Consider the following 23,341-nt stretch of genomic DNA (forward strand, 5'->3'; position numbering starts at 1 on the left):
TCCTGCCTATGCAGGGGGTTGGACTCGATGATCTATTGAGGTCCCTTCCGACCCTAACATCTATGAATCTTAGCTGTGCCAGTTTTAGTAGAGTGTGAATACTGGGGAGAGCTGAATACTAGGAAAGTAAAACCACATCCACAAATATAGAATGAGAGATTGGCTAGGCAGTAACATTGCAATGTTACCACTGTTGAGGGTGGGTGCCAGGGGGGAGGGGGGGCTCATAATTTGATGCAGTCATCAAAGAAGCAAATGCAATTTAGGGTTGTATTAGCAGAGGTATTGTATGGAAGACAAAGCACTGGCTGGGCCTTAGCTGGAGTACTATGTGCAGATCTGGGCTTTGCATTTTAGGAAGAATGTAGAGAAACCAGGGAGGATTAAAAGGTGAGTGACAATGATAAAGGGATTGGAATGCAAACAATAAAGGAAAGGTTGAGAGAACTAGGAATATTTAGTCTGGCACAAAAAAGCTGAGGGGAGAATATGATAGGCATTGTCAAATATTTGAAAACTGCAATAAGGAAGAGGGAGAACAAATGCAAGCTCAGAACTTTCTCCTCCGTTGACCTTTTCCATGAATATAAAAGGCAAGTCACAGTTGTTGTCTTGAAAATAAAGAAATACAAATTGCTGTATGGGGTTGCCTTTTTGTATGTGGTTTTCCATAATCCTGCTGGATTCTCATGCTTTCAGTTGAATTGCACCTAGACCGCTGTTGCCACTGTATCAGGCCCCACTGCTTTACCAGCATAAGCACAGCTAGATTGTCCTCCTCCATTCTTAATATCATCTGTTATGTGTGTTGGCTTTGGTGTAGCTAGGGGTAAGCGGCAGAAGCAGTGGCCTGGTGCCTCAGGGCTTTGCTAGCAGAAAGTTGAAGGAGATGTAATATGGACATGGGGACCATGTGTTTTATAGGGGCACAGACTGGAAGGGAAGGTAGAAGAGAAAGAAAGTAACAGAGACTATTTTAATAGGGAAGAAGCTGAGTATCTTTGAGATTTCTGTTCCCCCTTCCCTCTTCCCATTATTTCTCCTCATTCTGGCCCTGCAACCTTGTCTCTCAAATCTAAGTAAATGAACAGTTTCAGCCAGGTCATGTTGCTTCTTTGAAATAGTAACATGCCCAGAAAAATCCATCTCACTGAAATATTCCATGGTAAATGATATTGCAACCGCTTACCTTTGGCACATCATTCATAGTTAATACATGCAAATATTGTGTCTTCCCTTCATAAAGTTAGAGCCTGACCTCATTTAGCTCTATAAAAAGCCCTCATGGTAGAAAGAACTATTCAGTTAATAAATAGACCTTAGACTGGCTGTAGTTCTCTGAAAGAGGCATTCTCAGCCTGTTCTGTTGGCTCCAATGCCTCTCTCCCTTCTCTAAAAAAACGTGTTCTCAGAGTATAAAACAAGCACGTGCAGGGGCTTGAACATAAACAGGTAAGAGCAGTGAATATAAGGACAGTTTCACCACATATCTATGGTTTCACCTTCCTGCATCTGACTGAATAAACTTTAGTATCAGAGGAATAAATTATAGGTGGACCCAAGGAAGTGTCCTAGTTTCTGATCCACTAAAACTTTTCACTAGGACAATATAGGCTGAGTAAAGTATACTTCCTTAAAATGGCTTACCATGAAATGAAAAAAGAGACACACTCATACACTCATAGAACAGTAGGACTGGAAGGGACTTGGAGACAAGCCCCCTGCCAGAGGTAGGATCATCCCTATCTAGACCAAGTTATACAAATCCATTGTCAAATCTGTTAGTAAAACTACATCATAAACCCTGACACAGCCACAAGGCATGACAAACTAATATGACACAAGTAAGGCAGGGGGACAATGGTGGCCAGTTTCCCACTACTGGGAGGGTTGTTAAAATATACCTGAGGGATCCATGGTAGAGCCCCCTGCAGAGGAGAGCTCCACTACCATGCATCCCACTACAGGGGAGAGCAAAAATTCCCAGTCTGTACCAATCTGACCATGGGTTAAAATTCCTTCCAGACCCCCAAATATGGTGATCAGTCTGACTCTGAGCAGAGTGGCAAGATCCTCTAGCCACCCTGCCCCCCCTGCTTCCTACCCATGTGGCAACCAGGAAACCCCAGCAGAGTGGGAAACTCCTATAGTCAAGCATAGACATAGCTACTCGGAGATCATCCGTGAGCCAGTGTAGCCTCTTTTGAACACCTCCAATGATGGAGATTCAACAACTTCACTAGGCAGTTTATTCTACTACCTCAGTTTTCTAACAGTGAAGGAGTTTTTCCTGATACCCAGTCAAAACCTACATCACTTCAACTGCAAGGTATTGGTCTACATTCTGCTCACGGCAGCTGAAGAGAAAAGAGGCTTTCCCTCTTCATTATGACAGCCCTTCAGGTATTTGAAGACCACTATTATATCCCCTCTTAAGTACCTTTTCCAAAAGCTAAATATGGCTGTTTCCTTCAGCCTCTTCTCATATGACGTGCTTTCCAAACACTTTATCATTTTTTGACCAGGTCCTCTCCTGATGTGCATAGGATGAGGACACAGCTGCCGCTGCAGAGCTCTCCTGGCCCCAAGCACATCAGGACTGGCCCTGGTGCCCCTTGCCAGCCCATGGGCTAGCACCCAGGGAAGTCTGGAGCTCCCCCTGGTTGCTGCAGGGGGTAGGGCAGGGTGGGAAGAGCTCTGTACTGGGCTGCTCCCATTGGGAGCAAAACTGCTCCCAACAGGGTGCACATGTAGACGTGCTCCCAGCAAAGGCTTCCTCCCCAGTATTTTACTGTGCATTAAGCCTAAAGAGCATTAATAGCACATGTAGATGTGTCCGCCGTTATTTAAAGAGGGCACTATGTTGGCCCGTTTCCAGTTCTCTGGTACCCAATGAAGTTCATCAGGCCCTGATAACTTGAATTCATTCAGATCCATCAAAAGCACTCTGCCTGGTTTTTTGCTTTGTTTTGTTTTTTGTTATCTTATCCCTCAGTATGTCGCCTTCCTTATCCAAATAATCCTTATTTGGTGTCTGGTTACAGCTTAATTTTTCTGTGAAGACAGTCAAAGGAACTGTTGAGCTGCTTTACTTCTTTCTGCCTTCTTTACTTCTTCGGTTAAGAGTTCTTCATGGCTATTTAACAGCTTCCTTGGTCTTTCTTTTCTGGCCAACATACTTGTAGAATCTCTTCTTGTTGTCTTTAAATTCCCTCACCAGGTGCAGCTCATTTCTTTTCACTTTTGCCTTCCTGATTTTGTCTGTGGAAATTTTTGCTATTTCCTGGTAAGCTTCCTTGGTGATCTGTTCATATTTGTATTGCTTGTATGCTTTCTAGGGCTGTCAATTAATCACTGTTAACAAGTGCGATTAATGCAAGCAGCAATTAACATGTTAATATTTTTAATGTGTTTATTGAGCACATAGTTTCAGAGCCTGCACCTGGGTTGCACTGCCCCACTGCCATCCCCAGGCCAGGATTCCCACAGAGCCACCTCCCGCTGGCCCCAGCCCACACTGGATCTCGTGCCTGGCCCCAGCCCAGCGCTGCTGGAGCCTGAGCCATGCTCAACGCTGTTGCTGAACTGGGCAGAGCTGCTGCTTTCCTTCCAGCATCTCCCAGGCTCACACTGGGACCTGGAGAGTTCAGTGGCTCTGTGTGGGTGCTGGTGGGAGCCTGGGCAGCATGGGGAGAAGAGAAGCAGCTCTGCCTGGTTCATGCTTCAGGGGTGCTTGGCTGGGTGTATGGAGCAGCACAGGCTGGGGGCAGTGGGAGGTGGCTCCGCAGGAATCCCTCTCCCACCTGCTGGTAGCAGCTGCCTACACAGGGGTACAGGGCCACCATCATGGCCACTCCCCTGGGTCCTGGAATGGGGATGCGCGGGTACCTGAGAGCTTAGAGGTGGCTTGTTCCAGAGCTTCCAGGTGATCCTGACCTGCCCTGAGCTGTGGGGCCCAAAGGTGCTAGGCAGCCCCCACGGTAGCAGCTCTATGTGGGTCCTGGTGGGACAGAGGCTCTGGGCAGCTGCAGCAGGAAGATGGGGGGGAGGGGGGAGGGACACCTACCCACCCCCAACCAGGGCCCTAAGCAGCCAGGCTGGCAGTGCCGGAGGTTTGGGGAGGGCAGCACTGGGCTGTGGCAGGGCTGCCTGGCATCCTTGGGCCCAGGGCAGGTCAGGACAACCTGAGCAAGTAAGCAGGGAAGTTTAGGTCTGGGCTGGGACCAGGATGAGAGCAGCTGCCCCAGCCCAGGCTGCCCATAGTCACCACTGCTAAGGTGAGGGTGGGATGAGCCCACCACTGCTGGGGCCATGCTCAGGTGGGGGGGGTGCCTGGGGCCCAGGGAGCTCCATGGAGACCCCACTCAGATTGGGCATCCTGCCAGAACATGAGGTGGTCCCCCCTCTCTGGGCTCACTGGGCCCCAACCCCCCCCCACACCCACAGCTCCCCACACCATCACAAATTCACCCCACACACATGCGTCCCGCATCCACCCTCCAACCATACAAAGTAATTGAATAGTTTTGCATAATTTTGAGTTTTTCAATGAATAATTTTGAGTTTTTAACTGTGTGATTAAAATTGTGATTAATTGAGACTAATTTTTTAGTCATACAACTAATCATGATAAATGTGTTTAACCATTTGACAGCCCTAATGCTTTCCTTTTCAGTTAGAGGCATCCTAGAAGCAACTTGTACAGCCAAACTGGTCTCTTGCTATTCTTGCCCTTCCATCATGTCAGGACACTTTCTTGTTGGGAGTCCAATAGTGAGCCTTTCAGAAGCTTCCAGCCTTGATGTGTTTCTTTATTTTTCTGTTTGTCTTCCCATAGCACCATGACTTTAACTCCTTGAGTAAGCTGAAATCCAACTTTTTGAAATCTAGCCACTTAGTCTGGCTGACCTCGTGCTTTCCCTGTCTCAGGATCATGACTTTTATCATACCGTGATTCCTTCCTCCCAAGTTTTCCATCACTTTCACATCCTCCACCAAGTCTTCCCTATTGGTCAGGACAAGAACCAAGATAAACAATCTTGGATCACTAGTCAAATCACTGAAAATACTTTATACCTTGTGCAAAAGAAAAGAGGAACTACATACGTGAGATAATTGCATTTTGAAGACAAAGTTGTTCCCCAAATATTTTCTAATACAGAGCCATCCAACTGGTGGCCCATGGGTCTCTCACAGCTTACAAGTGATTAACTCATGGCTTCAGGTGCCCACCTGGGTGCGGTGCCACTCCCCATGTCATTCCTATTGCTGCAGCTGTGTCTTGGATCTCTGGGAGTTGGTTTGTGTAGACCAGGGAGCTCAGAGGTCCCCATAGTCTGCTTAATGGAGAGAGCCCATGAAGCTCGTGGTCCAGGGAACTGCAGCCTCTGGACACTGAGAAGCTGGACAGTCCTGGTTTAACCTATTAAATATATACATTTCAAAATAGCCATGATATTTTCTTTTATTGTTCATTATAATTCAAAAAATAGAACTTCTACATCAAGAAATTCTCCTTGTTCAGTAACAAAAAGTTATCCAGCTGATTAGTGATATGGAGGTAATTCTTCCAGGACCGGTGTTATAAAATGATAAACCCTAGTCTTATAGATATCTGGAAGAACATCTAGGAGTGTTTCTAGTGGAAGAGAGAGATAAATCTTTATTGGTATTTTGGAAAAATGAGATTTAGAGGTACAGACATTATCTAGATTTGGGAAATAGTAGGATAAATAGTATGGTATATCATTTTCCATTTGCTGGGCCAAAGAGTGTGACATGGGGTAGATCACAATGACTTCTGGCTTTTGGAGATTCCTATCTCCCCTATGTGGGCTTGTGCTTGAACTTTTGGAACAAAATATGAATATTAAACTCACAGAATTTGTTGGAAGACTGAGTCCTAAAATATATTGTTAATGTTGTGCATTTTAGGGAACAAAAGGCTGTTTCAGGAAAGAATTTTGAGTCATAAACTAGAATAGTAAATATGGTTGATACTTAGATCTGAACAAAAGTGTTTATGAACATGAGCAATACATAAAAACTTAGATAAAATGCCATACGTTCTTTACCTCAGATATTGTGCGGTAATGGAAAATAAGAGCATATAACAAAGGATTACCATATTGCTGAAAAAGCTTATGGACTCACACATGTTCATCTCTTAGTTTTCCTTAATCAGGAAGTTTTTCAATGAAACATAATAAATTCCTGAAATTACAGCCCATTGACAGAAAAGCATACTGGAGAATCTCTCAGGCTAGGTATAATTGTAATAGTAACTACACACAATAATTTAAAATCATTTTTCCATTAGAGGTTTTTCTTCTCCCAATGTGTTCTGCATTTTGATTTTTTGGTTCATTAGCTCTCTCACTCACTCTTGCAGCCTTCATCTTTCCTCTTTCCACTGCTTATAGGTGAATGGAAAACAAATAAATTCCCTGGAAGCAGATGCCTTTAGCATGATCTGAGTGAATAATCTGTAATGAGTTCTATCTTTTGGGAGCTAAATGTCCACAAACAGCATGCAATTTTCTCCCATTAATTCATTATTCTAAATTATTTCTGAAATATCTTTTACAAATAATCCTCACTTTGTAGGACTCGTGTAAGTTTTTGCAGTGACAGAGGAACTTGTTAGTTTTGGACATAAAATGTCACAAGGATTCTTTCCCCTAATTGGAGGAATGTGATACTTAAATTCCAGTTTCTGATGCCAGAACAACGGTGCTTATAAATTGCGAGCATTTACAGGCAACCCCTGCTTAGCGCTCTTTATTGGTTCCTAAAAAACTAAGCGTTATGCAAAATGAGTGTTAAGTGAAACCGAAAGTATTTGATGACCCAAGATGGGGACCACAATTGTTTTTAATGACCCAAGATGGTGACCGTCAGCATTATAATGAAACTCACTGAGCGTTAAGTGAAATCAGGTATCAATTTCAAATGAGCATTATAGCAAAATAGTGTGAAGTGAAACAGTGTTAAGTGGGGGTTGCCTGTGCTCATCTTTAGTCTAAACCAACAATGCTCAACCAGGATACCATGGCATGCTGGGGTGCTGCAAGATCCTTTAAAGGGTGCTGTGGGTGCCACACAAAGTTAGCATTTAGTTCTGTAAACATCTACACATAATTCACAAAATAAAACCAGAGACTTAAACAGGAATCTGTGGTGTGAGAAACTTTCTGACTTTTATGACTTTTCTGAGTTCCTTGCAATGGAAGAATACAGAATAGCTCTATTATTTTTCCATAGTCAAAAATGAATGAAAGCTAAGTGCTGGCATTTTCTGAGGCAGGCCTCGAGCCTAACAAGGGATTCCTTGAGTCTAAAAAGTTGCAAAACTGCTGGTCACCTATGGCATGAGTGCCACAAGTGGCAAGGACAGCCTCTGCATGTGGTGCACAGTAGCTCAAAGAGGGAACAAGCAGCACAGCAGCAGGTAGGCCAGGAAGCAGAAAGCACAACAGGAGATCAGGCAGGAAGCACATAGTAGGAGGGAGCAGAAGGCACAGCAGCAGATTGGGCAGAAGAGAATCAGAGTGGCACCCAGGAAGGATGTGAGGTTAATTTTTCACATGTCTGAAAAAAAGGCTATACCCCACTGGTAGACTCTCATGGTTTATTCTGAAATACAGAACTGTAATACTTCTGGTTAAAACAGATAAACATACCCCCAAATATCAGCCACTCAGGAACTGTAATTATGGATGAAGTCGTATAGGCCTGTTGATTTTAATTTGTTTTTATAAAAAAAAAGGAGAAAAAACTGTGCTTGAACCTAAAGATTCCAGTCTGCTTTGAAGTCATGAACCAATACTAATAAGTGCACAATATTTATGTAGCAAATTCTGGAAATAAAAAAAGATCAGGACCATCAAAAGCAAGGAGGACAGTCAATATGGTCAAAACAACCTTTGCACCAGCAGCATGTTGTTCAGGAAGATAATGATAATGTAATGGCTTCCAAGTTATTACAGATAAAAAATATTGGAAAGAACCATTAATCTCTCTCCTGTTTGGTTACAGGATCCTGGCTGAGGGGACATTCTAATGGAAATTTCCATTAGAAGTGGAATTCTAGTTATACCAAATATAGGGCAATATTATTTTTCTGCAATGAGGAAAGAAGCACATTAGGAGGCCTAATCTGGAATAGCTGGTGTCTGTCTCTCTGTTTTTCCCACTGTGCGGGCCGCCTCCCGATCCCATCCTCATCGCCATGTGTGGGCCGGGTGTGAGCCGGGCCCTTTTTGTGCTCTGCGCGGGCTGTGGCCAGCAGCCTGGGCACGCGGGGTCGGAGAGGGCACGCGACAAGCTAGAATTAGGCACAGACTCATAGCGGTAGATTTAAAGATTGTTTACTTACACCGAAGATGTTTGCGGTGCAGGCTGGAAAACTTGTTTGAGTTGCGGTTACAGACAAAACAACACGAACAATCACGTGGAGTTTGCTAGGCTCCACGGAAACAGAGCTCCGGATGCCCTGGACAAGCACGCCACCAAAATGGAAACTTCGTAGATACGTCTTATAAAAATTATCACTCGAAGACGGAAAGAGGTGGGCGATGGATCAGGTCGCCAAACTCCTCTGAATCTCACACGGGGTTTCTATTACCCTGCCGTGTACCCAGAGTCCCCACGAGATGGATGTGGAGTCCTCTTCAGCTTGGGTGGAAACCGCTCAAGCCTCTTATATGGCTAGCAGGCCAATCGTTAGCCGCCACGTGGGAATAATTTAGAACTAGCCAATAGCGGGGAACAAATTTGCATGCGGGTGGCGGGAACTCCTTTGCACCGTGCATTTCTCTTGCAACTTGAGAAATGCACCCTGCAAATAAAGCTACAAATTGGCGGGAAATTCTCCCTTGCACCGGGGTTCTCCTCTGCAGCAGAAAACTCCACCGTGCAACGAAGCTGCAATTTAGCGGGTATAATTCTAGTGCTGAAGCACACACAAAATCATACCTTTGGGTTATGATACCCACCACCCACTAAAAAATGCAGATGCCCTATGCTGATTAAATAGCAAATATATGATGAAAGACAGTGGTTAATAAGTGGTGTTTGTGATCTACTTAAGGAACAGGTTTGCAATGTGGCTTCTTGGGAAAGGGTGCAGTAAAGAAAGAGGAGGAGAGAACCTAAATCATAAATGTGGTTTCCTTTCCATTCATGTTTTCAATCCTTTTTTCCCCCGCCATGCTAATATTCCATTCATCCTTGGTTTACACATTAAAACAATATTAGTCGGTGCAGTCTTTTTGGTTATTAATTCAAGCATCCAGTAAGTGATCCCCACATGTTAGGTAATAAATGGATCTTCATCTGGTAGCACTGTAGTAGGTGATTTGGATGTTTTTATTTTGAACTACAATAATAATCTAGATATATACTTAGGAAAATATTTTAATAAATCCATAAATCTGCCTATGTACAGTTAAAATCTAAAATAAGCCATGTTTTGTCTACATTATATTTTATTAATTTTAAATATTTCTTGAGGGGGAGGGGGGAAGAGTTCATAGAAGACTTCCATTTGCTAATGACATTTTTTATCTTTAATCCAAGATAAAATTAAGATTAACTCAAGAATTCTTTAATTTCTTTTTTGGCCTAAGTGCTATCTACCTAACTCCTAATGAAAGTGGAACTGAAAAGCAGAATTCATATTTATCTATTTAATCCACTATGTTAAATTTTATTCAGTTTGTTCAAGGATTCTTGTGTATTATGAGGGTTTTTTAACACATTTCAATATGCATCTTGGAATAATGATGAGTTTCTAGAAATATTCTAAGGTTTCAGATTTAGCGTATTATAACATTTTATGAAAAATCTATTTAAATTTAGTCTCTATAATAATGTTTTACCTAACACATAATAAAAAAGATTGTTATTTTAAGAATTCTTCCAAATTTAGGGACACATTCTGATATACCAGTATAAATGCCAAGTAAATGAGAAATTCAGAGTAATTTACCAGTTCCACTGTAATGGAGAGCAGATATGACCTTTAGTTCTATTTGTTCTGTCTTTTTTTGCAACAGCAGAAAGGGCATGTTAATATTTATAACTGTACATTCAAAGTATCCAGCAACAAATGATACATAGTGGAAAAGGCTTATACAGCATCCTTACATAACTAAAATGGAAATATAGTTGGATGTTAAGACAAATGCCCAAGTTTTACAGGCTAAAATTGTGTGGCTCAGTGTTTTATACTCTTCTTGTACCACATTTTTAAAACACGGATAAGCTCCTTTACAAGCCTGGATTTTTCTACATGTAACCCTCTGGTTAAGCCTGATAAACCTGATGCAGAATGTAGTAATCCTGAACAGTGAGGTGAACAAAGATACAGTTCAAAATAATTCCAAAGCTAAAATTACTAGGTAAGCTATGTTATTTATCAATCTCTACATAACAACTACAATAATAATCAATATTTTACATTTGTCTAGATCTTTCCTATAATAACACATCGCACAATTGGATTTGGGAAACCACAGTTATGTGTGTGAGCGTTTACTTATGTGAATAGTTCCACTGCAACAATACATCATAAATAATAGTAATTGCTGTCAGTGGGGTTACTCATGGGAGTATAGGACTATTAACATGACAAAGGGATTCACAGCTGGGCTATGTACTTATATACAAACCTAGGAAAAAAACCCCCAAATTAAAATGGAGTTAAGCTGAAGTGTATATATAAGTATTTAATAGTAAACACATGACAGGCATGTTGTAATTATCAAAAACAACCTCTAAACCCAAGAAAGCCACCATTAATCTTGAAAGAAAGTGAAAAATAACATCTCAAAGTAAACAATTTAGGCATCAGAGTCACTTCAACTTTGCCATATAGCAAAATCATACCAAATGAATAATGCATATTAGTATTTGTGGACTCAGATTAAATTGATTTTAAAAAACATACTACATTTATTTTTTCCTTTTTACCACAGGACATCCTCCCAGGGAGGTATATTATTCATAAACAGTAAATATAAATGTACTAAAATACAAGGATCTTAACAATGAAGTTAAAAATAAAAATACTACTAAATAATGGCAATTAGGATCTGTGAAGCAATTCTTATTTATTGGAATATCAGCCTAGGTTGATTTCTGATTTCATAGACATTAGGGCTGGAAGGGATCTTAAGATCAATGGGTCCAGCCCCCTGCCCAAGAGGCAGGAAGTCAGCTAGGGTCAAAGGATCACAGCAAGATAAGCATCCAAATGTTTCTTAAAAGTGCCCAGAGTAGGTGCTTGCACCACCTTGGGTTGTGCAGTCTATTCTAGGCCTTGGGGGCTCGGACAGAATTATCCTTTATCAAAAAGTAAAAGAGGAAAAATATGTGGATGTGTCACTCTTTTCCCAAAGTATTTACGGCAACAGGGAACTGCAACACAAGGATAAAGAGCATCGGGATGAAATTTTTAGGTTAAAGATTCTAAGGATGAAAATCAAGGAAGAAATAGGGAACGTATAGTCTATAGCCTACCAAGTCTGATGGAAACAGACCATTTTGTTGTTTTATAACTTTGTAATTCTTCACGAGGCTACTGAACTTGTATACCAAAGTAATGGAATACTAGAAACTTAATACTAGAAACTTAATACTAGAAACTTCAGGGTTGGTCCATGCAATGACACTCCCAAAGCTACAGAGTATCATGCTCACAAGAAATTTTGACTATAGAAGGCCAAGAGTCCAAAAACAAGATAAATAAACCCTGCATGGCTCCCACCATGATCTGCCTTCACCATGCCAAACAAGGTGAGTATTTGCTGGATAGAGAAAGTTTTGAACCTAAAGGGCGAGAGGGGGGATTGAATGTAATAATATGCAGGGGAAAAATGATATATGGGTTGCAAAATCACTTGTCCAGAATTAGTACCCCAGATTTTTGGCTGGGGTCCATTAAAACCTGCTTGGTTGCTGCAAAGCTGTCTTGAATAGATGGGATATTTCTATGGAATATTCTGTGAGGAAATACGTGAGAGAAACTATTCTCAAACTGTTTCCCACTTGTTTAAAATCAAACGTGAAGTAGAAAGCATGGGAGACAGACTGTGCTCTATTTTTTTGCCTACATGGTCATACAATTTTCTAGCAGCGCAATCCTGCTGCTTGCCATTTCACAGAAGCACAGGGAGGTTGTGTGGGTGGTGCATAGTTCGCTAGCAGGGTTACTGAATCTGAAAAAAGAAGCCAGGCAGTCCCAGGAGTGTGAAAGGAAAATTAAACCTATGCACAGCTTGTAAAAGGGACCACTGAGCAGTACTTCACTGTAGCACTACTTACAAAGTAGGACACATACATTGGTAGGTAAAGAATCTACTCCCAGAGAAAACATCACAAGTCACAGTTCAAACCCAATTATGATTTTATTTTTAAGATTTTTAGGCTGGGGGTGAATGAAATCCTACTTATTCAGTACAGGAGTTGAAAACAGTGGCTGTATATAGGCTCATAATATATCCTGATACACAACCTGCGTAAAGGAAAGATGCAAATTTAGTGTCTGGCAAACAGAAAGCAGTGGACATAAAACATCCGTCACTTGGGATCGCTTATCAGCATGACGGCAATCCGTTTTATACAACTGCTAAATGCACATAAACTGAAGGGGGAAAAAATTAATCAGGCAATGTAGCTTCAGTATCGCTGACATTTTTTCAGAGTAACAACTCAGATAAAATATTGGACTTCTACCTCTTTTGGAGATCTGTTTTCTTCTGCATCCTTACAGCTGCAATGACTGTACTGAAATAAGAACAACAAGTACCCAAGAATAAGGAATGCCTCTAATGTGACAGCCTCCTCTTTTGACAGTAGTTACCTCTGTTATGTCATTGGCATCAAGCATCAGAGATATTGCTACCATACCTATACTAATACATGCTCTAGCACCAAGAAAGCTCTTGCCACAGGTGATTGATTGTTTATGGCTTTTAGTTTAAAAATAACATATATTTCCAAAAATCATCTAACCCAACCTACAAGTCCAATAAAGTCTTTTCTTATCTATCCTACTTGCTGTGGAGATTGCTTTTCTGGGCAAATCTTTCCTGCTCCCCACAGCTGTTCCATGCCCAAGGTATCTGTATGAGTATGGTTCTCCTGTATAAAGGAAGGGTCACATTATGGGATGGCCACACAGGCATTTTATGATGTAGAACAAACTGAACCACAGGAACCACTGGTATGTGCATCAGTACAACATGAAAGATTACCAGTCATTTTTGGCTCCTGAATATCTTTCACATAATCCCACTGAAATCAATTGGGTTTCTTGTAAACTGGAAGTTAAGCACATGTATAAATACTTTTAGGCCTGGGGCGCATACAATTTTTTTCCTGAAGCCTGTGACCCTTGCTGGAATTGAAATGAGCAATCTATTAATTTATTCTTGCTATCTGTGTTCTAACTGTAATTGAATTACACCTGGCATTAATCTGGTTCATACTTTAAGTTGAAGTACTGTTGTGATAAATATCGTAGAAATACAGAATCCTACAACTGTAGGCAGATAAGTGCCATTTACCTGCATACGTGTCGAGTTGCCATTCTACTTTTCTTTTTTCTAATGCATTCAAGTAAACGGATGAACTACGTGGCTATGCTGTAACTGCATAAACTGCCTAGCCACTGAACACATTCGGTGAAGTTACACACTGTTTCCAGAGGTGTGCAGCAGCTGCCTCTGCACTGGAACAGTTCTATTACATCGCCTTAGTCATTCCACGGCCTGCACAGGCCCTCAGTAGGCTAGACATTACTGTGATGCAAAAACCATGACTAGCGGGATTTTGCTGCCTGTACCAGGTGCATCTGCTGAATTGCTTAGCAATGTAATCACACCTGGAGCTCATAAAAGGGGCCTCTAGGGTTGTGGCTGGCTGTAAAGACAGTGACAGGCACGCACAGCTGAGCCCAGCATCATGGGAGAGGTGAGTGGGGGGAGCCCAAAATGATCAGTAAGAGAGAGGTTCAGGGAATTCAGGTTAGTGCTAGGCACTGGAGAGGTCAGAAGCCAGATTAGGGACTGGAGGCGAATTGAGGAGGAAGAAAGATGATGCTAGGCTCAAACTAGGCAGGGACCAGGAACAGGGTGCACCTAAACAACAGGACTGAAAGGAAACCCTTGGGGTGGCTGGGGGTGGACAGGCACTGGGGCTAGGAAATAGGGTGGGTTTCCTGAGGAAGGACTCAGTGAGGAATGGCCAGAGAGCTACTATACCAAAAGGGGAGACCCAAGGCTTGACTATGGCAACTTGGCTAGGCTGGCTCACTGTAGCAATGTGGCAATGAATGGGGGTGTCCTGGGACCATCTCCTTCTCAGGGATGCTTCTTTCTGCAGCTGCTGAGAGCAGCTCTAGGCTCTATACAGTCTGTTGAAATGGCAGCCAGCTGGTCATGCAAGCTTCCAGAGGGGGTGTGCTGCACTCCCATTACCTCCATCTCAGGTGTGAAACAGAACTGCTCTCTGGATATGTCTGTGCATCTCTGGATATGTCTGTACATATAATGGGGGGCACTTACACATCCCAGGGTGGAGTGGGGAGAGCAGAGTCATGCCTACATGCTATTTGTATAGCTGAGACTTGTGCAAAATCTACCCTTTTTTGCATCCAGATGGGGTAATGGGATTATGAAAGTCACTGAGCATTATGGCCAAATCTAGCAATTATGCAGCACTGCTCAGGTGCTTTATTTTAAGCTTGTTTAAGTGCTTTGCTGGATTTGTCAGTGTCACTCTACAGGAAAGACCTAAGAGACTTTCGTTCCCAAATGTAAGACATCTCTTTTATATGGCAGAGCTGTGGTTTATAGCCACTTTCATACTAAAGAAATGTAGGTTTAGATCTTTTCAGATCTTTGACCTATACCCATATAGAGCTAGCAAGAAACAAATGATACCACCTCTTTAGCTTTAATAGGATGACCATATGTCCCATTTTAGTTGGGACAGTCCTGGATTTCAGAAGCAGGTCCCATCCTGCTATTGGGAATTATAATGGGTGTCCTGGAAGCACAGGGGTATGGGGAGCCAGAGCTGCATGGAGAGCACCTTGCAGGCAGGCAGACAGGCACTGCCCTTGCCAACTTGCAAGTGTCCTGAATTTCCCAGATAATGTCCCAGATTTTTAGAATTTCCATATGGTCAGCCTAAGCTTTGATCACTCTGGCAGGATGACCAGCAAATCAAATGAACCAAAGTACTAATGAATTTAATGACAATCATTCTAGCCCATGATATGAAACCAAAATATGAGAAAGGAGGGAAGGTCACCGATATACACACAGTGCTTATTTTGGCAGGATGGGGAGGGGGTCAAGTGGGTGACAACATGTGCTTAAAGGCAGATCATTTTCAGAAGGAGTAATTTGAACAACATACTTGGTTATGGACAATACTAAAATGGACATGTCCACCCACCCTTCACTGCCAGTTCTGAAAGTATGTAATTCTTCAGGAGGCTGCAGTTATTGAAAAAAAGGAATAACGCTGGAACTTAATAATGCTGGAAATCTAATTTTTAAAGGTTAACAGGCCCTACAAATAAGAGGCCAGCTTCTCAGAAAGAGGTGGATTATTTCTCCTCTAGTCATCACTGATCTACAACATTGAAACCCACATTTTATATCATAATTTTTATGTAAATTCCTGGGGGTGGTTTCTGTTCAGGTGTTGGTTTCCTTAGGCTGCTGACAAAGAGTGACACAACAAGATTCTAACAAAGAAGGAGTCTACTGCTCTTCTGGTCTGTATGCTTCATTACAGACCAGAAACTGCTAAGAGCTTCAAATCATCCTTCTCTATCATAGCCACAGTATTTTCATTTTGAAAAGTATATTCTACCTATCTTGTGAAAAATGTTCTCAGGGAAAGGCAGTGTACCTAGTCAGAAATGAATTCTGACTAATTAAATATCCTGTCTACAAAGATAGATTTCTAAGTCCATAGGCAAGCCATCTTTCCCCTCGCAATGTGACACATATTAATAGTGCCACACTGAATCAAAGATGGTGAATGTCTGCTTTCCAAATAGAGTCTTACCTTCCTTTGGGACTTCATTAAAGCTTGAGGAATAGCACAAGACAAAACAACCCTTCTGGTTTGTGTCAGTCAGCCCAGAGCCAATGCTTGGCTTTTAGCAGGTGAATATAGTATCCACACTGTGGGTATATTCAGGGACAGAGTGGAAGTAGTCAGTAAAAACAGGGAGATTAAGTTGCCATTATGCTTTCTCTCAGTGCCATGACGGTACTTTGCATATCTCTATCTTCTCTAAGTAAAAGTTCATTACAGGGCTATTACAAGTTATGAGTCTCTTTTTAAAAATACACCAAACAAAAGATTTTGTAAATTTAATATTTGAAGCTAGAATAAGTACATATCTAAGGGGTCAGATGGTATCAGAAATGCTTCTAGTGTCACTCATTTGATTATATAATTTAAAACCTCTCTTATATGAGCATGCTTAGGCTTATTAAGTTAGATATCTTATGTGCACAATAACCCACTATATATGGAATTTTATTCTATGGTACATAAAAGATGCAGAAAAAACTTGTAAGTTAGCAATTTATTTCTTGACTCTGACTTCACAGCCCCTGATAAATTAATTGAGGCATGTAACTGGCTGATTTATGTCTGATGTCACAATTGCAATGAGGTGATCCAATTGTCTTGAAATTATTCTATACACTTAAAAACACTAATTTCCCTTTTGCTTGCAAGTAGCTAAAAAAAATCTAACAAAAAATGCAGAGAGGCAGAATATACACAACACTGATACAAAGACATTTTTAAAAGTTAAAATCTCTGGATTTTTGTTCAAAAACACATAAAAAGGAAACAGAAAACAGGTAGTGTGCTTGCACACATATGGATAGGCTTAGATAACACTGCAAACCATTGAGCATTTCTGTTTCAAGTGCTATAATCAGGATCCCTTGAGGCTTTTATCTCCCAATGTCCAGCCTTCTTCATTTCTATATCTCTGTTACAGGCTGAAATAGTTTCATTTTTTTTATTTCTTGTTCTCAAGCTTTCTTTTAAATGATCTTCTAGGATTGTTCTCAACTCTTTGAAAACAACATGGCTACAGTTACTACTTTATGGTTGGAAAACCCTATTACTGGTATGTACCCCTAACAAGTTATCCTTCAAGCAACTTCCTCTTTGGCTTGCTGTAGAGCCCAGCGGGTGCTGACAGATGTGCAGCTTCCTGCCCTAACCCATGGTGCTTCACAAAGTGCCATGAGTTAGAGTGACCCTCCAGACCCAACAGATGTTCACTGTTGGGTAGGGAGGGTGGGGGATTGAGCTTCAATTTGGAGCTGAGGAGCTGCAGACATGCAGGTTCTCTTCCCTAGGCTTGCCTCCTCCCTCCCAGCTCCAGTGCTGTCTGCACAATGGGAAGGGGGAGAAGGTAAGGGAGGGAGCTTAGGATGGACTTTGTCTTGCCTACACTGGAGTGGAGGGGCTCCAACCCACTCAGCCCCTCTCTAGCACAGGCTAGGAAAAGCTCAGCCCAGGCACCCTTCTCTCCTCTCCCATTGTGCAGACAGCACTGGGAGTGGGGCTGGGCTGCATCAGCCCAGCTGCCCAATCAGACACAAGTTAATGAAGGTGCTCAACTTTGGAGCACCTTCATTTGAACCCTCAAATAATGAGGGTTAATTTGTCATGCAATCAGGGACTTTTAATTTGCAGCCAGGCAGTTCTGTTAGGGTATGGCTATAGAGTGCTTTCAGGGGGCCAATCGTGCAACAAATATTACCTTCTGTCTGTGCATTATGGTGAAATATAGCAATTATGCAGCACTGCCCACTGTCTCACTGAAGGTCTGGCTTTCTGCCAGAGACTGAAGGAGTGCACATATATTTGCAAGTTTGATTTCTCAAGCAGCCATACTGATTAAGATACAAGGAAAAGTGAATTTGGTCATCTAAGAGACTTAGTGAATTTTGTGTAAAGAACAGTTTATTACCTGAATGACACATCCATTGTGGGTAAGAAGTGAGGTTCACTGGCTTGCAGCCTGCTTGGCACTAGCTTTACCAATCTATTTTTAATAGCATCACTGCATCACAGTGATAGTCAATTTGCATGAATATCAATTTTTATTAATTTAAACCACACAGAGAGAAAGTGCTAGAGAGAACAGTATCTAATTAAGAATGGGGAACCCGCACAAAACTAAGACTTCCTATAAAGTTCTGGAAGTATCATTATATGGTATATCTCTGTGTAAAAAAGCAGCATAGATTCATAAAAAACAGAAAATCTCTTTTTTTCCCCACAGAAGAGAGATCTTCATGTTCCTACAATACTGTGCATTTCAATTTTTAAAGGTTGGGACACCATTCCTTTAACCACTGCTCTTTGAAAACTCCTTCCAAGTGCCATCAAGGAGTCACAGAACCCAAAAGAATCACAGATGAATTTCTTTCCTCAGCTGTGTGCTGAGCTGAAGCACAGGATGATGGCTGGGGAGAACAATTTATGTACCGCCCTCTCCTAAAACCATAATGGATAATTTGCACATAATTTTACAGGGGATTAAAAATTACATGTATGTACTGCATATGGCAATTCGTAGATGTGAAATCATAAAAAATAGCATCAAGTATTATTAATATGGGAAATGTGTGAACTTATACAAGAAAGAAGAAAGAAATGGTTCCCAACTTCAGCCCTAGCTGTGGAAGCAAACCCAGTTCCTGTCCCAGATTCAGTGTTCATTCCTAACTCTCAACAGACCTGTTGGCTAAACTTTGCTAAGCCTTTCCTAGTGTTCTCAGCAGAAGTTTGGCAACATAAACTCATCCACCTGCTTATTTTAATGTTTACTGAATTCTGGGACTTCCCAGAAGTCAAGGGGATAGGGAAACACAATGCATTTTAAAGGTAAACAGGATCTAAGCAACCCCTAGACAATAAAGAATAGAGAAAAGTCAACCTAGATATAGAACTGAAGCCTGAAACTGGCCCAATGTTCCTACATGCACTGGGAAGGCTTTGCACTGTTCTGCTGGCATTAAATTGCCCTAAGAGAAGCTTTGCTGCCCATAGGCAATTGCACTATAGAAGAATGTTCCACAATGACTTTCTGAGCAGAATCACAGGGAGATCCAAGATGTTGTAAGGGAGGGTGAGAAAGCAGTGACTAGCCCTGCAGGGCTAGCTGCACCCTCACTCCCAATTCCCCCCCATACTGGGACAGGCAGACCATGCTTCAAGAGCAGGCCTGGGGCTGGGGGAGTTCCAGAGCCACTCCTGCCCTGCTCCAGTTGTGCTGTGCTGGGAGCTGGGCTCAGCAGAGGACAGCAGCAGTGGCAGATGGGTTCCTGTTCTTGGACTGGTAGGGAGGAGAAACCGGTATGCTGATTCCTTTGCTGCTGTCCCTGGTGGGAGAGCAGCTCTGGAGCATTCCCTGCCCCTGAGGCAGCCAGGGACAGTGGCAATAGTGGGCAGGGGAAGGGGGGAACGGGAGGGGAGTGTTACTGAGTATGGAAGGGAAGGGACGTGAAGGGGTCCTAAGGGATGGGGGCTCTTACCTGGTTCAGGACTTTAAAAACAAACCTTTGGGTGAGGAGTGGGAGCTGGGAGCCCAGACACCTGTGTTCTCTCCAGCTCAGAGTGGGGTGTGGGCTGCAAGATTGGAGCAGGAGGAGCTCTGGCAAGGGGCTCTCTGTCTGGACAGACTGTCCTTCACTAGTGGACTGTATTATTGTTATTTGCACTGAGATGAACACCTTCTCTTACCCAGCAGTCTTCATATACTTAGAGGAATAATCACAAAAGGTGAGTTTGCCTCCTAACTTTCAGTATTATGGTGTCAGTATAACTGAAATTATGTATAAAACTATAAAGCATTAAAGTCAATCCATCTTGAGGTCCTTCAGCAATCTAATTTAGAGCTTCTCTTTTGCAAGTAAAAGTTTTACAATGTACTGATTTTCTGCAGTCACATGCTTATGAGGTCCTCAGTTAAACAAGAGGGTAGATTTTAGTTACAATGCATTAAATACAGTTGTTCTTAAACATAGGTCATTTCAAGCAATCATAGCAGCAACTATTTTTAAATGTAAAAGAGAGAATTTAGTAAGTTACAAAGTGAAAGATCACTAACCTGGCATTTCAGGATCTAAGCAAATTGTAGTTTGATATATCTTTTGATACATAAGTTGTGTGAATATAAGCAAAAAAGGACAAAATCACAAAAGGAATCATTCATAAATATATTCTGATGGAACAGTTAGACATGGATATCATGTCAGGAGTAGCCAAGAAATCATTAATATATGAATTATTGTGTTAAAATTAAAATGCAGTAATTTTAAAATGCAGAATACAGCCTTACATCACTGTGCTGAAATAGGGTGAAACACCAATAGTACATGAACAATATTTAAACCTAAAGGAACCTACAGGTATCTTTAAACACACTTACATCACTTTCATGGCCTTCTCGCAGATTGTATGTGAGATCATGCTGAATACCTTCTACAAATTTGGGAGCATATTCTGGATAAAAGTCAAGCACTTCGAAGAGTCCTTTAAGGATAATGCATTGGAGGTCACAGTAGGTTAGAGCTTTAACATCTGCATTTGTTTTAATGACTTGGTCCTTAATTGAAAGGTTTGCTCCAATTAAATCTCCTTTACCTAAAAGAGAATAGGCAAGTTATCTCAAAAGCATAAATATTTGACTCTTCTGCTGGAACATAACAGAACAAATCTGTTTGACTTAATTGCTAAACCTTCAGACCTGCTGCTATTATGGTATAATTTGATTACCGACATTTTAAAGATCTGGTACTTAAAAGCTTTCTCAATTTTCGCAGGTGCAATGTTGTATTGACAATTAACTGCACCCACAATTAGTTGCAGGTACAAATGCTAATTGCCAGATGTGCAACTACCTGATTTAAGGAGCTATCAGATAATTAAATGTATAAATATTAGCTTTTTGCACTAACAGTCAATGGCAGGGCACTTTTATGTCTGTAAAAAAAATGGACATCTTATTCCCGGCTTTCTGGGTCAGAAAAGGTAGAAAGTTAACAGAAGTATTTATAGTATAAAAGATGTATATAAGGCAGGACACTTCACTTAAAGGGGAGAGTCATGTGAATTTTTTTTTTCTTAGATTTTGTGTAGCCAACCACTTGGAACATGTGGTGTCATTGTGTATGTTACAAGTAAAGTGTTATAAGGGAAAGTAATTCTTACGTTATTATATGACTTCAAGGCTTGGCATATTTGTCATTGAATGCACATATTCAATGGTATGACTGATTCTGAGAGGATGGAAATGTTATGGTGAAATGCTCAAATATATGCACATACAAATAATAAAGGCAGATTTTTTAGTTTAAATTGTAGGTGGGGGCAGTAATTTAAAATGTATACAACAGTAAAAAGCTTGAATTTGAAAAAAGTGGGGAGGAGGCATAAGGAAGAATAATACAAAATTAAAAGTTGTTTAAATAAGGTCAGATTTACTCTCTGCTTGCTGCTTCACCTATTTGGTTAACATGGGGCTGTTATTACATTCTGATCTTACAAGCACATGTGGAACTCAGCAGGGCCTGATCTTCATTTACACTGCTCTGACAATGTAAAAGTACCTTGTAAATACATTTTAGGTTCCCTTACAATATTTTAATAAAATATCCATAGAGTAAATAAAAATCAGGTCAGAAAATCCCGAGAGAAGATATGACAGCCCGAGTCAGATATTTTGTTATGATTTCACTGTACTATGTTGTAATCAAATGTAACAAAAATGGTATTTTGACTTTGTGATGGATAGCATAATTAGGCTAGCTTGTACTGATTACACTCCTGAAAGGACAAGCAATGTCAAATATGCAAAGGACACTAACTGAAAAGTTACAGTAAATTTCCTAGTTGCCTTCAAATAATGTCCCAGTAAGAAATTCCTCAGGTAGATGAACTATTTTAATGTGATGATTCTATATATCAGGGTCTCAGAGCTATTTGTTTATTATTGTACCTTTAAGATTAAATAATACCATTTTGGGGAAGGGGAAATTATCCTACAACCTTACCATATATTTATTTTCAGAAAATACCTTAGTATGATGAAGACACAACTATTGCAAAAATAAAAATAATGTATGCAAGGTACACTGATATCTGTCAGTTAAACAGATGTCACTGTATAAGCTAGTCTAAGCACTCTCCTCTTTTCTCATTGGAGAACAGATTTTCATGTGTGGATTTATCTGGAAACATCTGTTTGATAATATCTCTATGTTACTACAGCCTTACTCGTGATTTCATTTTGTTGATGGATCTTTTCTGGCTAATATTTTAAATCTTAAATCTAGAATGCACAATTAAATAGCACACATCATTTCTGAATTAAATTACATTTCTATACTAGAAGACAGTCTATTTGTGAGTATGCCTCAAAGTGCCAAAACAAATAATCCTATTATAATATATTGTATTAATTGTATTGTGTTTATTAAAATAAATTCTTGTACTGTTAATGAAAAAAGAACAGACTCAAAGATCACTGTATTAGAATTTAAAAAAAGATAAATTACTGCCCCACAATTTATAAACTAGAACACAGAGTAATCCATTGTTTTCAGAAAAAAAAAAGAATTTATCTGTGGATTATATTACATCAACCGAGTATATTCTAATGATGTCAATATAGGTTTGGTGTATATATCTGCCAATGTGGTTAATCAGGAAATTCCCATTCATCATAATGAGACTGTATTCCCATTGCAATATTTTGTATAAGTTATTTTCATGAATTTTCAATAGGATCCTCTAATCCTTTTGTTGTCATTGTTGTCACTGTCACCATTGTGCAGTGATGCTTTGGTTAACATTTTCAGAAATTCCTAAACATGGAACTATTAGTGAAACCTTAATTCCTCTGTGTGCAGTGATTCCACTTTTTATTACCTTTATGCTTATTATTTCTCCAAGTCATATTTTACAGCTATGATTTAGCTGATCCAATAAATAGTAGGCATATTAAAACTTCCTAATTACAAGTAGCTCAGAGTGGCATGCCCTGTCAACAGCCTTGAAATAAAGGGTTATAAAACAAACAAGAAGAAAGGTTGTAGCCTTGTTGTCAATACTTTATAAAGTCTATATTATATACGTGTACATATTTAAAAAAGACTAGCCTAAATGCATAATAATAAAAAAGGAGAATTCAGTCACTAGAGTTAGGAGATCAGTAATGTCAAGGGTCTAATGTAATCCCACAAAAATAAAGAGGAAAGTGGAAAGAACAGGTTTG

At 40.7% G+C, this 23,341-nt stretch overlaps 1 protein-coding gene across 1 annotated transcript in view; it reads right to left on the reverse strand.

The window, feature by feature from the left end:
- KCNH8 (potassium voltage-gated channel subfamily H member 8) overlaps positions 1 to 23,341 on the reverse strand; it is a 256,860-nt gene that overhangs the window by 34,844 nt on the left and 198,675 nt on the right. Inside the window, exon 11 of the mRNA XM_006029058.2 lies at positions 20,495 to 20,709. Within this exon, the coding sequence (XP_006029120.1) occupies positions 20,495 to 20,709 (215 nt within the window). The remainder of the gene's footprint in view (positions 1 to 20,494; positions 20,710 to 23,341) is intronic.

This window comes from Alligator sinensis, unplaced genomic scaffold, assembly GCF_000455745.1.
Source record: "Alligator sinensis unplaced genomic scaffold, ASM45574v1 scaffold648_1, whole genome shotgun sequence".
In the NCBI taxonomy this organism is placed as follows: domain Eukaryota; kingdom Metazoa; phylum Chordata; order Crocodylia; family Alligatoridae; genus Alligator; species Alligator sinensis.